Raw genomic sequence first — 17,345 nt, forward strand, 5'->3', positions numbered from 1 at the left:
AAGCGACCTGACGCGCGGCGCTGGCGGCGCCCGGGATTGTGGGAGCGGGGGGGGCCGCGGCGGCGGCGGCGCGGGGGAAGGGGCCGGGGCCGCGGCTGACGGGTTCCGGTGTCGGGCGCAGACGTGTCGGCCGGGGCCGCGGAGCGAGAGGCGCTGCCCCTGCCCGCTAGGAGCAGCGCCCGGCCCGGCGGCGCCATGTCCGGGACCAGCAGCCCCGAAGCTGTGAAGAAGCTGCTGGAAAACATGCAGGGAGACCTGCGGGGCCTGAGCCTGGAGTGCCGGAAAAAATTCCCCCCGGTGAAGGAGGTGAGGGGCGGGCTGAGCTGAGACGGGCCGGGGCGGGCGGCGGGCGCCGCTCCGGACGGGCCTCCCTCGCCGCGAAGCCCCGCCGGAGCGGAGGCTGCCGACGTGCCCGTGCCCCCGCACCCTCAGCCCGGGGAGGTCCGTCCTTCATGGCCGCGGTGTACTGAGCGCTGTCTGTGCCTAGACGTGGCTTTGCCCGTGGCGGCTGTGGGTGGTTGTTTCCAACGCGTTCCCGAGGCAGGGGACGCGGGCCGGGCTGGTTCACCTCGAGGCGCGGGGCTGGGGAGACAGATCTGCTGCTGACAGGGGCAGAGAGGGGCGGCCCCGCGTCGCCCCCGGTGTCCTCCCGGGGGAGAAGACGAAAGTTCGGCTTGGCTGTCTCGGCGTCTCCTCGCGAAGCTCGCCCGGGGCGGGCTCGGTGCCGAGGGTGTGGGCGCACCAGCGGGCGGGCACCTGGCGAGCGGCGGCCGGGCGGCGCTTCGGCGGCGGCGGTGGGCGAGGAGGGGCAGCCCCGCCGGGCCGCGGCCGCCTCTCCGGCTGCGGCGGGGGCACCGAGGGGCGCCGGGTATCGTAAAGCCGCGCTCAGGTCTGTGTCGTGCCCGTGTCACGAACGCACGCGCTTTCCCAAGTCCCGAGTCGGCGTACGGTTATTTCTCACTATTCCACGTCCGTGTCTGCTGGTATTGACTGTGTGGATCGCTGGTGATCGCTGGCGTGCGCTGTGATTTTCGGGTTGCGTGGCTTTCCAGTGGGATGGCTGCAACCGAGGAAGCTCGGAAGACACAGAAGTTTAGGTTACTTTTTTTTCTACCTTTTAAAAAATTCCATTAATAAGCTCATGCAAGTAGAATTGTATGTTTTATTTTTTCGAACCTCAGTTTACTCTGTGTGTAGTTTGAGACTACAGATTAGATCATAGAATCACAGAATGGCATAGGCTGGAAGGGACCGTAGAGATCATCTAATCCAACCTCCCTGTCATGGGCAGGGATGCCTCTCAACTAGATCAGGCTACAGGAATTTTTCTCTCTAATTTAAAGCAAACATTTTAACCATGTGTTTCTGTAGTGTGTTTACACAGTCAGTTTAACTTTTTCCCTGTCGGTAGTTTGTCACTTGCCATTTAAAAAAATATTTTTTCTATGCACTAGTGGGAGGAAAAATACTAATATATTAACTTAGATTAAGCTACAGACCCAGAAAGGTGCCTGGGAAAATATGGTAAAGACTCTGCCAGTTTGGAAGAAAGGGGTTATGTGTGTGATGTGACTTTAGTTCAAATTAAGTGATAGCATATTTAGTGTTGTATAAAATTACACACTTTAACAGATGAATTGAAGCTAATGACTGTGCTTGTTTTGAAAGGCATGAAGTGACACACTGTACCAGAACATTTTATATACGATTAAAGGTGGCAGAGGAATGCTGGTGTGTTTGAGAAACGGCGTGTGGTCACAGGAAAACAAGAGAAGGTTGTGATCAGTTCTGAGAAATTGTGTGCTGTCACATGTAAATAAGAAAAAGTTGTGGTCAGACGAACAGAAATCTGTGTGTGTGTTTTAGAGGGAGCCGGGAGTGCCACTTCTACTTTCTCCTGTGTGTTACTGCGTGACTCTTGAGTAAGTTCTTTGGTCTCTGAACAAGTTTCCCCACTGTGTTAATGTTTACTTTCTTCAAGATCTACAAAGGGGATGGGCGTTGTAATTCGTAAGCTAGTATTTTTAGTAGTGCTTCATTACGTTTGCAGTGCCGAAGGTTAGAGTAACTACTGCATGTGCAGCTCTTGATACTTGTTCAGCGTGTTTACCATATTCTTGTGTAAGTATGGCTTTTGTGTTGTTCCCTTTTACATCTCGACAGCAATTTCCATAGCTTCGTTAAAAACACTTAACAAAGTTTTTCACAGTTGTCTGGTGTTTGGGTAGGTTTATGGAATAGTACTGGAAGGTGTTTATAAAGAGGTGGGACTCTGCTGTGAGTTGTGGGCTCTTACAGAGAGGTCTGAGGTAAGCGCAGTCCTACAGTAGGATGTTTGATACAGTCACAGGAAATGATCTTACTTCCTCACTTCTGGAAGTAATTTTTTTGTTGTTCTAGGTTTGAAGGAAACGGGTGTCCTTTTCTGTCAAATCTGAAGGGCTAAACAGGCATTTTAATCACATGCGTTTGGTCTGATCATGATTAGATTCAGCTAGAGCGATCAGAGGAATGGTGTCTTCTTCTTTGGAACAGCACCAGCTTTTCACACCATGTTTAAACACAGGCTTTTAAAAACAAATTCTTGCTACTTATAATCTCACTTTTTTACTTGCATTGTAACGAGACTGTCCTCATTGCTACCACATGCAATGTAATTTTTGAGTTTATCTTGCAGCTGATAGGTGTGCTTCAATGTCACTTAATAAGCTTATTGTACTGTGATAAACCTGTTGAAAAACTCCTAGTTCAAAATTAATAGTTATGAGCTGTACTGTAGTTGTTAAGATTTGATAGGTCCTTTATGAAGGTAAATTGCTTCTAATGGTATTTTCAATTTCTGACGTAATCTAAAATTTTGCTCACGCAGCTGTTTGTTATCATCAGCCATTTCTAAAATGATTTGTCTATTCTTTTTTTATTTTATTTTTATATTAATACTATTAAAGCTCTGCAAAATGAGTTTAGCTGGTAGGTTTGCTGCTGATAAAAGTGGTAGCAGAGTTCTCAATTCTACTTGTTGCTTCGATGATTAATTGGAGCAAGTCCTTTTGTAATCAATACTGTAAGAAGTTAGAATGTGGTATGATCAGAAAATAGAGCTGTTTTTTAAAAATTAAATAGGGTTTTAGTTTTCATTTTTTAAAGATCTTTCTAATGCATATGTTATTACAAACTAATGCCATATCCATTAGGTATGGAGAGACCAAAACAATATTAAATCATGCTTTGAACAGGCACATAGATGACACAGCTGAAGAGCTTTATTGGATTTTTTTTTTTGGGAGGGGAGTGGATGCAGCAGAAAAGGGGACAGCTGGCTGTGGGATCCCACAGGCTATGGGATCTAGACCTTATCCTCAGGAGCTGGAAGTAAGGTCTTAAACCCTTATTGGAAATGGAACTTGAACTCTTCACTGTTCTAAGGACTTTCATCTCATATTTTTCTATTACTTCTGAGTCTATAAAGTTTTCTGAGTAGGTCACATTTATGTGGAAATCATGTAGTTGTAAGTCCAGGCACTTAAAACAGTGGATTCTGATGGTTTTGCTCACTCTTTGATAATCTGTTAGGAAACATTGAAATTACTGAGTTTCTCCTAATGTTAAACTTACGATACAAATATGTGGCAAATTTCCTTCTCCTTAGTTAGAGCTTTTAACTAAGAAATAACAGAATGTGTTGTTAACGCCAAAGCAATCCACACCTCATCTTTGCTCCGTGTGACACATAGTACACAAGTAGGATTTTCCTACATGATGCCGCATAATACGTTGAGAATGGGAGCAGCGAAAAGAATCTGTGGGTTTGAAATTGAGTTGCTGACAACGTTTGGGGATTAACTAGCATGCTAGACTTTTTCTCAAGAGCGTGAGGAATGCCAGTTACTATTAGCCTTCAGACCCACATCTTTTTTTTTTTGCTAGATGATTTTTCTGTTTGATGCTTCTTCAGATCAGAATACAGAAGTGTACTAAGCATGAAAGCTATGTACTATGACCAAGGAGTGATTTGGTGGTTATGTCTGTGATATGCCAAAACTGTTTATATTGGCAGACATACAAATAATGACATTGCTGAAAAACACATTCATATTTCACAATGTATTTTGATTTCCTGGTTAGAAAAATAGACATCAACCTGGGATGTGATTGAAGCTCTCAGGGCAATCGTAAATTAAACAGTATCTTTTGGAGCTTGAAATTAGAGAGGATGAAGCAGTCTTTGGTACAGGCATTGGTTGTGCTCGTGTTATCTTAAATAATCTGGCATTTCTCCTAGAAAACAATACCACTTGGTCATTATTCTGTTGTTTTTGGTACGGTGGGCTCTAAGCTGTGCTCTGTACTGGAGGGCATTGTAATGCTTCTAACTCTGGACTGAATTGTGTGGCACATGCATAGAGCTTTGTAAACTGTTTTAACCTGCTAGTGACTGGAGTTTGGATACCCTGTGCTGAGCGTGTGGAAAGCTGGCAGTGAACTGGAGTAAGAATTCTGCCTTACCACAAAATTGAAAATAGTTTAGTGTGCTAAATAGGTTACCTGCTGTTTGTGATTACTGAATGAAAATACTGTTCTGTAAGTTGCATCTGATTTGGTTAGTTAATTTGACTGCATAAGAAACCTTAGAAATACAAAGGGAAAATAATTATAATTAGCAGAAATAATGGAGTTAAAAGGGGAAGTAAGTATACCCAGAAAGTTCTCGGCCTGAATTCCAGCTGGATGTAACTCCTGGTTGTTTACACAGATCCAGTCCAACAGTTTTCTAGTAGGCTTGTAGTCTCTATGTTGACAGGTTTTTTCTTGACTTTTAAATAGCAGTAAAAGCAAAATGAGCTTGAAAAAACATAGGAAAAAAATTAACTCTTATCCAGCTCCGTGCACGGTTACAGGATGCTTGTGCTGGTAGGGGAGGGGAAGGAGAGGGCGGGCAGGGACTGCATCCTCCCATGGCAAGAACAGCTACGCCATCGTGGGACAGGGTGTGCCCCCTGCTTAGCAGTTGGGTAATGGATTGCAGGTGTCTGTATGTTTTAGGTTGTTTGCTGCTGTGTTAATTTGGAATAGCAGGGCTGGAAAAGAAATAACGTTAAACCTTCCTCAACCTGGAAGAGCAAGACAGTTTTAGCTTTGAATACTTTGGTCAAGTGAAGTACTGTCTTGAGACTCCTGAAAGATAGCTCTTGACAGCCTCTCTGTACTGTTTCTTTTCCAGACCTTTGTTTGAAACAGAAGCATTTCTTTTGTTTAACTATTTATTGAATCGTGTATGCCTTTGGCATGCAGACATGTTTTTGAAACTGTATTGTAAATTAATTTTCTGTATCTAGGAAAAATAATAGAATCCACTTTTGCAATCTTGTTTTCCTTCTTTTATACATAACTCTACTTGCAGGCAAGTAGCCTTACAAAATTCTTTGGACAAAAGTTAAAGAATCCAGATTTGAGCGACTTTTGGATAAAGCAAACTTTAAATTATTTAATTATGCTAGAAGTGATGTGGGCTAGCTGAGCCAAGAGATAGTCCCTCAGAAAGCGCAGTTCCTGTCTGTTGTGTTCTGTGAACACGTTTTGTTCATACGTGTCTTCCTTTGAAGTCCACTCCTGTCTGTGCTGAGTGACATACGTGACAGTTTTATCCCCTGGGTTAAATCATTCTCATTTTGGAATTCTGATCCTGAACACATCTTAGGGCTAATGCCAAAAAATCAGTTGGGAAGCTTGTCCTGCTAGGCAACCTCTCTGATATCATTGGGTAGCTGTATGAAACTAAATATGAGGATGTATTGCAAAATTTAAACATATGTTAAAAAGATACTGATCAGTTAATTAGGTTTATAATGTCAAAGTGATCATTAGGATTCCTAATGCAACTGGAACAGTTAAAAAAATTATATGTGAATATTTGCTGTTTGTTCTGTAACTGTTTCTGAAAATCTGTGAAATGTAGTGCAGTATACAAATCGGAGAAGACTAAGAAAGAAAATGACATGCTGAAATGCCTTGTGATTTGGGCATTGAGTCACTTGTTGTATCGCTAGCGTTGAATGGTTTCTGAGAGCTCTGCGTTCATGCTACTCCTGCAGTAAAAAGATGAGCCAAACAGACCTGGCAAAGAACAAACTTTTGTACATAGACCATTTTCTGTAGGAGTAACCAGGTTTTGGGGGTTTCTGCTTTATTTGTTGATTAAAATGGATTAAATGATTTCGATACTATAGCCTACAGGGAACTTAACCTACACTGAACTTTCCACATTGGTTAATTTCTAGGTCTTCACAGCATTAATTCAGAAGGAGGCAAATACTGTAGTGTTTTTGTTTTCTCTAATGGGTATTCACTTAACTAATAATTTGAAGGTTCTTTTGAAATGTAGAAACTGTGCTCTGTAAAATCCATATTGCCATAATTAGACAGCTTGCTCAAGCATGTGTTTTGTGCATGTGACTGGAGATTATTCTGTAGCATTCTTTAGTTCAGAGTCTGTAGCTGAATTGGTAACTTGAAACCGGTGATCCCTGATATTTCTTACAGTTTCTTTTATAATTCCTGATCTTTACCAGTTGCCGTGTCTGCTAGCTTCATGTTTGGAATCCATTAATTTTGCAGTGTATTTTATTCAATATTGGTCTGTGTACAGTAGTATTTTTTTTTTAAATGTACTCTTATGTTTCTAGGGGACGGTCATCTATTCAAATGTGTTCTAAGCTTCAAGATTTATTATAAATCCTAAATTTCATGTCATCATTTTAGTCTTTGATAAGAAATGTCGTATGTTCAAAAATGATTGATATCATGCATATAGACCTATTTTCTCCATCATGTAATCCCTTGCAATTTAATGAATACAGAAAATTTTATTTCACTTCAGTGCAGGATTAAGGTGCTTAACTTCTCGGGTGTCTAAGCTCTTTTTGTTGATTGTTCAGGCTTGGTTTGTTATGGAAATATTGTCAATAGAGCCTAAGAGCTATTCAGAGGATCTTGTAGCCAGGTGATTGATTCAGTCTGTCACCTAAACATTAGGTATTTTTGCCACTTCAGATGCATTGTTTCTTTCTTGCCTTCCAGCAGCTGGTCCACAGAAGAGCAGAGGATCTTCTGCTGTCTGCATGTAGTTGTCTCAGATACAACTACTAGTGGGTCAACTAATTGTTGAGCCCTGCTAGTGGGTCAGCTGAAGTAGCTTAAGGAGAGGCTTTAAGAATTAAGGAGCATTCAGTAGAGGCTAAATCTCCATTGTAATGAAAGTCTAAATATATAACTTTGTGCATCTTAATCTCTGAGTGAATCTCCTGTGGCTTCCTGAAGATTATATAGGAAACCTGTAGAAAAGTTGGAAATTCTTGGTGACTCCAGTTCTCAACTAGTGCCCAAACTGTAAACTGTTCGTTTCTTTTTACCAGGTGGCAGGCAAACAGACATTGCTGTCTCTGACTGGGTGACTCTGAATATAGTATCTGTGGCAAAGCCTCAGGAGTTTCCTGGTCCCATCTGTTCTGATCAACAAGCTGAAGGTGAAATTAGTTTGAACTTCAAGTGTAAATCTTCTAAAGCTCTGAAACAGGGTGGTGTTTGTTTTTTGGTTCTGGGGTGGTTTTTTTAATATAAAATGATGTTTGTTGTGACATCGGGGAAGAGTGGCTGGAGAGCTGCCTGGCAGAGAAGGACCTGGGGGTGTTGGTTGACTACTGGCTTGATATGAGCCAGCAGTGTGCCCAGGTGGCCAAAAAGGCCAATGGGATACTGGTATGTATCAAGAATAGTGTAACCAGCAGGAACAGGGAAGTGATCCTGCCCCTGTACTCGGCACTGGTGAGGCCGCACCTGGAATATTGTGTCCAGTTTTGGGCCCCTCGCTTTAAGAGAGATATTGAGCTCCTGGAGCGAGTCCAAAGAAGGGCGACTAAACTGGTCAAGGGGCTGGAAAATAAAACTTATGAGGAGCGGCTGAGGGAGTTGGGGCTGTTTAGCCTGGAGAAGAGGAGGCTGAGGGGAGACCTGATTACGGCCTACAAATACTTGAGAAGGGATGGTGGGGAGGTGGGGGAAGGGCTCTTTACATTAGTGATGGGTGATAGGACAAGAGGAAATGGGTATGAGCTTAGTCAGGGGAGGTTCAGGTTGGATGTTAGGAAGTATTTCTTCTCTGAAAGGGTTGTCAGCCACTGGAATAGGCTGCTGAGGGAGGTGGTTGAGTCCCCATCCCTGGATGTGTTTAAGAAAAGGGTGGATGAACTACTTAGGGACATGGTTTAATGGAGGATTAGGGACGGTTGGACTGGCTGATCTCTAAGGTCTTTTCCAACCTAGAAATTCTAATTCTATGAAAAGTATGTAATGAAAATTCAAGTGCTCTATTTCAGTGATTTATAATCAGTTGTGTTGTACTTGACGGATCACTCAGAAATCCATTAATGGTAGACATGGGAGCTCTCAAGATATCTGTGCACTACATATATAGATACAAACATTATATATTATACATATATATTACTATTATATATATAAAATACAGTGTGTATATATAATTTATATATAATATACGAAATTCAGGTTACATCCTGATTCTGTTTGACTGTGGAAGAGAAGTATAACATAATAATTTGTTGCTAATTGGCTGTGTTTCTTCTGTATCAAGTCTTGGTTAGCTTTTTTTCTTTATGTCTACATCAGTACTGTTCAGTAATGAATTGTTTTATGTTATTCATTCTGATTTGTTCTGTTGATTTATATGTGATAGTTCTCCCAGCTGAGGTGTAATATTTTGATTGTCAAATGAAAACTCCTCATATTGAGTATTTGTATTTCATTATCTTTAACTCCATGTTCATGTCAAGCGAGGTACCTCCAGAGGCAACAGCTCTGAAGCAATTTAGATACCATTGGCACCTCTTCTGGCATTATTGACGATTAACCTTCAGGATTCTGGATTGACTGCTGATACTGCAAATGGACAATTTCAGAGGATTTAATGGACCAGAGGAGTAGTCGCTCCTGTCGAGTGAAAGAACACTTTTAATATGAGGACAACTGATACAGTTGCACTAAAAGTAGAAATGAACAAGGTTGTGTCTTTTTAAAAAACAAAACCTGCAATATCATAAATGTTGAATCGGTGGAGAAAGTGTGTAATAGAATCAGTTAATGCATTTATTTTTTCTCAAAGTTTTGGAGCTCTAGTAATTGAGAATGGCACCATCCTTGAGTAGAGTCAAGTCTAGCAGGAGTTAGAGTTTGGTATCTTCAACTGTTGTTGTGCCTGTTGTTGGGATCAGAAATGTACACTATTTATTTCCTTCATTGAGCACAAGTAGGTCATGACATAGAATAAACCAGAGCAATTTTGCTTCTGTCTTGGGTATAAGTGTGAACAGCTGAAGAAACTACTTTGTATATGAATAGAGATTGATGGTCTGTTTGTAATTTCTTGTCTTTATATGCTAAAAAAGGTAATATAAACAAAACTAGCAAATAGATTAATTTCTTGATTTAAAAAAAAAGAAAAACTTAATCAGACTGTACAACAATTCACATAAATCACGCGTTCCAAACTTTAAAAATCAGAAAACTGTAGCTGGTTTTGTATCGAAGACTTTGTGATAGTGAGTGATCTGCCAAAATAAAATTTTCAATTTATAGGAAAATTAACTCTATTTTACCATGATTGCCAATATTCTGTGGAAGAAAAATAACAGTGAGAAACTTGTGCAGGAATTGTAGAATATGAAGGGATTTGAAAAGAGCATTGTTGCTTTCAGTGCTCCCTGCTTTCTTTCTCTACTTGTACATGTATCCAGGATGGAGCACACATCTGAACAGCAATTGCGAACTGCTTTGTATTCACTACAGCCTCCCTTTGGGAAGCTGTGGATGTTAACAAGCCCTCCCTTTAGTCTTGTCTTCTTCAGGCTGAACAAGTGCAGCTCTCACAGCATCTCCTTATCTATTGTCCTCTGTCCTCCAGCTGACTTGGTAGACCTCCAATGAACTTGCTTCATCATGTCAATGTCTTTCTTGCACTGGGGAAACTAAAACTGGTTGTATTACTCCAGTAGCAGTTCCACAAGAGCCAAAGAGAGGGAAGGACTCCCTTCCCTCCACCTGGTGCCTATGTTCTTGGTAATACAGAGCAGCATGCAGTTGGCCATGTTTGTTGCAAGGGCTCGCTGCTGGCTCTTGGTTCCACTGTGTTGTCTAGCAGGACCCCGGGTCATTTGCTGCAAAGCCAGTCCCTGACCAGTACTGGTGCATGGGGCTGGGCTTTGCATTAGTCTTTCATAAACTTCATGAGGTTTGTACCAGTCCATTTCTCAGCCTCCACCCCACCTCCGAATGTTGAACAGTACCCTGGATTTTATATTTTCTGCAGACTTTATGCCTTTATGCATGCTGCTCGTAAAGATGTTTAGTGGCATTAGCCCCAGTATCCGTCGCCGACAAACTGGACTTTATACCATTTGTAATGACCCAATGACCCTTTCAGCCAATTTTCCACCCACTTAACTGTCCACTTGTCCGTATCTCACCAGTTTGACTATAAGGATATAGTCAAGGTGTAAAGTACGTAGTGCTCTCCTCTTACCCATGCAGCCCATCATTTCGTTGTAGCAGGCAGTTGGGTCAGTGAGGCTCGTGCTGAATTCATGTTGGCTGTTTCTAGTCGTCATCTTATCCTGCAAATGCCTAGAAATGGCTTCCAAGAGGGTTTGTTCCGTAACCTTCCCAGGGAGTGGCATGAAGCTGACTGGCCTTTAGTGCCCTGAATGCTCTTCCATGCCCTCCCTTGAGATGTGTGTGGCACTTAACCTTCACCAGTCACCATGACCCTGATAGAGGGTGTCCTTTCAGTGACATTGGCCCTTGGGTGCATGGGCTCGTATGTGTCCAGTTGACGTAAGTACTTGGTTCCTGTACTCCGTGCCCGTATCTACTTTTATGTCAGGTGATGCTCTGTTCCCAGAGACTCTGCTGGTAGGCTTTGCTCCAAGCCAGTAGAATGTGAGCAAGCTCTAATCCAAATACATTAAATCATTTAATATAATAAATCCCTATGAGTGCACAGTGCTGTCAGATCAGAACTGGCATTTCACCAGTTTAAATCACAGGTAGAATGAGCATATATAAAAGAGAAGGGTTTGAGTAGGAATTGTACTCCTGGGGAGGAAGATAAAATTACAGAAGGCAAGTACTGTGCTTTTTCACACAAATGCGGTATACTTGAGTGCTTTCATGAGGTTGATTTAGTGTGCAGCTTTTTGTGAGTGTGTCCTTTTCCAAATAATAGCTTAGCAGTACAGTAATGGTCCAGAATGTGCTTTTGCAAAGCAAGCCAGAATAACAATGAAGCAAAACTGTACTTTAGATAGGAGGATCTCTCATCTAAACTATTGGATATAGGTTTAGTGTTCCAGTTGGAAAGGCAGATAATGATGAATAGAAAAAAATTGTTCTTTTTATTTCACATAATAGATGTGGAAGTGACCATAGATGACATGTATTACTCTCATCCAATCTTAGTAAAAAATTGGCAAACAATGTAATGTAGATACCAACACAGACCATCATTTCTGAAAGTGTTCCTGAATGCTTTTCTTTTTTTTTTTAGGAGAGAGAAATCAAAAGCTTGTGTAGTAAGAGCTGCAAATCGATTTTGGTATCTCTGGAGATAGCAGCTTACTCTGAACATAAAATCGAAACACAAATGGTCATTCAAAGCACTAGCAATGGAAATTCTTTATTTTATTAACTTTTGGTAACAATACTATCACATTTAGAAGTTCATACAAAAATATATTTAATGTTAGATCAGTCCTTAGTAGAAATTAGCACATGCCTGGTTGTTACATTAGATATCTTTATGTGTAAATAGAATTTTTGGTTTAAAAAAAAAAAAAAAGGTGCCGACTTCTGGTCCTAATTGTGAGATACCAGTTTCTTTGAAAATCAACAAGTTGATCCTTTTTAAAACCTTTCTAAAAACCATTTTTTGAGACTTCTAAAAAATTGCAGAAATGGTGTTTTTTTCACTTTCAGAAAAAGGTCACTGGTAAGAGAGAGATTTGAGATGAGAATTTTGTGTCATCTTTCCCTTGTGAAAAGTTGTTAACTATGTTGTTATTTTTCGGTGAAAGAAGAGTAGCTCTTTCGCATTTACTCCAGAGTAAGAGCAAATCCATAGGGATTACTGTGGAGCAACTGATGTGCTGTCGGATCACATCCCAGCTGACTCCTCTGGTACCTTGCTTGCTCATCCATGTGCATTGCGATAGAGGTCCATGATGTCTTTGCCTGTGAGAAGTAAACTGCTAAATAATTAGGCAGTTACGTGTCCAAGCATATGCCATGCCATTATTTCTTGTGGCCATTCTTGGGCTGCCAGGTAACATTATTATGATCATAGAGTTAGCTATAGTGGTATCTTTCTGCAGCATAGACTGCTGCAGTTGCGTTTGAGAGCTTCCACACTGTCCCTGGGAGGCAGAATTGAGGAACTGGTGCCTTTCAGATGCACTTACTGCTCTGCTGCTGGTATGGGTGGCTTGCCTTTATATCATCCTGAACAGTAGCTAGTAGAATTGCATACCTCAGTTATCCTAACACTCCATATGCTCTTTATGAGTTACAGATCTTTAAATATGTGCGCACAGACTATAATGTGGAGAAATTTAGCTCTTGAATGTTACCTGGATGTTGGAAAATGTTGATTCTACTTGAGGATGGGTTAAGTCTTTGCTTTCTGAGTGCCTGAGCAGAAATTGCCTGTCTCTGTTACCTGGTTGGTGCTTTTGGCCCTACTCAAGGGTTAAAATTTCGAAAAAATTTAGAAGATACACACAGCATGTCTGATGACAGGAAGAGTGAAGTTCTTCCCTGTTTGAACTGAGGACTGAGAAATCTGTGAGGAGGGGAAGAGTTTTGGATCCAAGAAACTCTTCAAGCTGGGTTTGAAAGTCTCTATGAATTTCCGCATCCTGGTCTCTCTTGTGCAGAGTGCCTCTGTCTATAAGGAAGCTTTAGGGTGAGGTTCTTGGGGCGCTGTGAATGTTGTTGTCAGACTGTTCCTTGGGAGGGGAACTTTGAAGCCGGGAGGTGGATATTATGCATAAGCTTCTTTTCAGTCTACTTGAAAATGCACTATGTGCGTGTTGATTTTTTTGTACATAAATTCTCCATTTCCTTTGATTTCTGCGAAGGGTGATTTCCAGCAACTTCCAAATACTTGGTAAATTCCAAGGAAGCAGAAAGATGATGAGGAAAGTGCTTGAGCTTGGAGGGTCCTGTTAAATTTTGCTGTGAGATTATTGACCGTTAGATTAAAAGCAAATGGAAGCGCAGGAAGAGATTGACTTGAATTTGTGCTGTCACTGAGAGTCAATTTCTGTTCATCAGTACTTCCCCTCGCCAAACTGGGTGCTGGGGTTGCTTCAGCTAAAACATGAAGCAAAACTCAATAATGACAAGTGTGTGTTTGAGTCATTTTATTTCAGTTCATTTCATAGTTATTAAAGTAGCAGAATAGGAAATCTAATTGAATGTTTCAGGTATACTTGAGCTTTGTTATATTACAGGAATTACATGTACTTCTTCTTTTTAAAATTAAAGAGATAACTGACGTGCTCATTAGACTACTATTAACTGTGATTGTAAGGGAAACTGATAATGTTACTTTTGAAAGTGATGACTGCTTTAAAAACATGATGCTTTATATTTGTGTGAAAGTAAATTATCATATTTATATCTATAAATACACAGTATAATGCTGACCATCTCCTTGATTAGTGTTTTTATAAGATCCTTTTCTAATGGGACAGTGTCCTGGAGAGTGCTGTAGTAATTGATATAAATTTGTGAACTTAAAAGCTATTAATATATCTTTTAATTTGCCAGATGAAATGGATGCAATCAAATATGCTTTTATATTGATGTATACAGAATAGCCGTATAACTGTTTATAGTCTCATTTTTCTACTGGTTATTTGTGATCGACTGAGATAATTTTTGTAAATGTTAATATATGATCTTTTTTATGTGTATAGTGGAGTATTGGGTGTGAGTTTTTTTTGTAGGATGTGTGAAGGTGAGTAGTTTTTAACTATAAACATTTTGAAGTGGGATTCTAAGTAGAAACCGTAGCATAATGCAGATCATCATAGTTTTTCACCATGAGACATAGGAAGTTCTATCTGTTATATTCAGAGTGGTAGTAAAAAGTCTAATAGCTGTTGTTTTGGTTTACCTTAGTTTTTTAAAAATAGATGCTATTTTATTTAAAGCTAGCATGGAAACAAGTAACTGGGAGGCATGTTGGCAACAGTTTTGGAAACAGTTTCTTCCTCCTTTGTGCAGAGTAGACGGTGGTTGTGAATGTCACGCATGTGGGCAGGCTTAATATTTCTGTGATTCAGAGTGAGCTTATCACTCCTGGCAAGAAAAAATTGATTGCCGTAGATGTGAAGAGGTTTAGTTTGAACATAATTGAAGATGAACTGTGACAAATCTTTCATATTAATTAATAGGAACAATTTGTTGCGACAAGACACACCCCCCCCAAATTAGCTGAAAATTTATAATTGAAAAAGAACAAGGATTGACTTAAAACTTAAGACACTTCAACACACTAAATTAATGTAATTAAAATAAATGAGAACTACATTTGGCACTCTTCATTTTAATTATGCAAAAGATATATTTGCATGTCGCTTTGTGTTCATTTGAGCATGTTGTATGTTAGTTCAGGCACTGTGGATATTATTCTGTCTATATTTTTAGAGTAGAAACACTATGTTTAGCAAAGCTTAAATAATTTTCGAGAATTTCACAAATCTCTTCAATGATCTTAAAGCAGTGTTTAGTCTTTTATGTTGTTTTGGGAAATTTAAAAAAAAAAAAAAAAGAAAAGTTGAAAATTTCAGTTCCACATTTCTAGTCTAGCTATTTTGAGAAATGTGTGTATCAACTTTTAATTAAAATATTTAATTTGAATTTATACAGTCATCTTAACCTGACTTTCTGGGAAATCTTGTTGTAATAGTATTTTGATAGACAGGGATTATTACTACTTGGTAGAACTTCGTGTACTGTCTCTTTCATGTTTCTGCTGCCACAGCTTATTTGCTTCTTTAATCTGTTTTCTATAGCGATGGCACACTTCTTTAAATAGTAATATCAGAGGGAAAATGGAAACATTTAGTGTGGGAAGTACACAGAAATACGAAGTTGAAATAAAAGGGGATATGTACTTTCAAATTTGGCACAATAGTATTTTCCAGCATTTGTATCCCATCATTTGGGAAAACCTGTTGCATTTATTTTGATGTACAGTGTATTGAACGTGATTTCTTGTTTACAGAGGCTTGTGATATATTAATGGAATAAAAAAATAGAAAGGTGCCATTTACAATGCATTTTTGTGGTTATTTTATAAAAGACTTGTCAGAAGTTGTAATTTTGAAATGAAGATTTTCAATGTTATGTTTTCAGTGTAGCTCGATTTCGTTAGAGAACATGTCTTTAGTGATTTGTGCTGCGAAGCGTCTGTGGACAACTGCCCACAAGAGAGAATTGCTGTTCCCTGGCAGCAGTGTGCGATCTCGGTGGGCTGCTCAGCTCCGCAGCACCCGGCTGTCGTCCAGTCAGACTGGGCGCATCCACCCCTCCACCTGCGCGGCTGCAGCCGGGGTCCTGCTGAAGGGGTGCCCGAGGGAGGGGAGGACGCTCCGGTCTGTCAGCTCAGGAGTACGGGGGTAGGGGAGGAACTGTTGGCGTGGATTGTGTGGCATGTCGGGAGGAATGGAGAGTATTGTCAGGAAGGCTTCTTCATGGTACTGCCCTGGGATAATTTGTGTAAGGCAGTCAGGATACAAATCCATGGGAGAATGTGTTTCATTCCGATATGCATTGTTAGTGAAAGTGTTAGCTTGCAAGCGGAACATACTGCTACCCGACTGGAAGAACAGTAATAATGTTCAAGTGTTGTGTACACTTCCAGTTTATTAACTGGATTTCATTGCTGAAGTATTAGGCATTGATATAATTACTCCTGTTTTCAGTTTCTTCAGCACTTCAACCTGATGAATATGGTAGATTATATATAATAGTAATTGTGTCACAGTTTGAAACTGTACAGAGACTATGTAACAGATTTTTTGTTTACGAGTGTTTTTTCTTTGCATTCATAGAACTGGAAAGTAATATGATGAGAATCGTGAATTCTAAAAATTCTGAACCATGGAATATACCCCTTCCTGTGGAATTCTGGAAAGGAATTCCAGCAGCTACAAAGATTTCACTTGTGCATTAACTCTGCTTACTGAAAACACTACAAAAACATTTTTGCTCTGACATTATGCATTTTTATTTATCTCTAGTATTCTTATTTCTTTCCAGATATTGATGAATGAAATAGCATCTAATCTACTTATTTTCTTCTCTTCCAGGCTGCTGAATCAGGAATAATAAAAGTGAAAACAATAGCTGCACGGAACACTGATATTTTGGCAGGTAATTATTTGCAGTGCAATAGTTAAAATAAACTTGGGTTACAGATAAAAATCTTAAAAAGATGTCTTGGATATGTGTAATAATCCTACATGTCTTTTTGTGTGTGATATGTCAGTGATGCTTTACTTTTAGGCACCTGGCAAAAAAATCCAGTAGAATGAGAATTTTTTTTAATACTACGTCTGTTCCATGTTAATGCTATATTGATGCTGAGAAAGGTCTCCATTTTCAGTTGTGGCTCTACAAAAGTAATCACACACTTAGAAAAATAGCGTGAAGTACTTATGCTCCAAATTCACAATGTTTTATTCACTGTCTACCATCACCACAGCTGTTGTTGAGTGCTCTGTCTGGAGTTCTGCAGTATGATCCTCATCTGTGTGTATAGTATGAGAGTCTAGCCTTTGGAGACTTGACCTCACAGGCAAAAAAATCTGTCTTAATCTGAGACAAGGTCATTCAATTTAAGATGTACCACTGCCTTGAGGGACAGGAGATATCTTGTGAGTTGCAGCTTTGTTAGTGCTTAATACAGTATCTCTGACTTTCTTCAGCTTTATTAAATAGCATGTAAATTGATACCTTCTTATCAATTGCTGGTAAAGCCTTTGGCCAGATTTGAATGTCCCTGTATTAATACTTGAGTGTGTACCCCAGCTGCAGTCAAAATCCTTAAAACGTAAATTATTCGAAAGGTCCAAATGAAATGGACGTAAAACTATTTGTTGTTTTGTGGTATGTAAATCAGATATTGGTAAGGAGGCACTTTGTAGAATTATTTGAAGTAGCAGTTCCACCCCTCAACATTTCACTTTAATGCCTCTTTTTTTATTTGT

The 17,345-nt window shown here is 40.2% G+C and overlaps 1 protein-coding gene across 7 annotated transcripts in view; it reads left to right on the forward strand.

The window, feature by feature from the left end:
- Nucleotides 1–172: 172 nt before the first annotated feature.
- The window catches only part of MON2 (MON2 regulator of endosome-to-Golgi trafficking), an 88,054-nt gene continuing 70,881 nt past the window's right edge, over nt 173–17,345 (forward strand). For all 7 annotated transcript variants that reach the window (XM_086610817.1, XM_086610816.1, XM_086610820.1 and 4 more), the window contains exons 1-2: nt 173–306; nt 16,446–16,509. In XM_086610817.1, the coding sequence (XP_086466943.1) occupies nt 196–306; nt 16,446–16,509 (175 nt within the window). In that variant the 5' untranslated portion in view covers nt 173–195. The remainder of the gene's footprint in view (nt 307–16,445; nt 16,510–17,345) is intronic.

The sequence above is a fragment of the Tauraco erythrolophus genome, chromosome 4 (genome assembly GCF_009769465.1).
Source record: "Tauraco erythrolophus isolate bTauEry1 chromosome 4, bTauEry1.pri, whole genome shotgun sequence".
NCBI lineage: Eukaryota > Metazoa > Chordata > Aves > Musophagiformes > Musophagidae > Tauraco > Tauraco erythrolophus.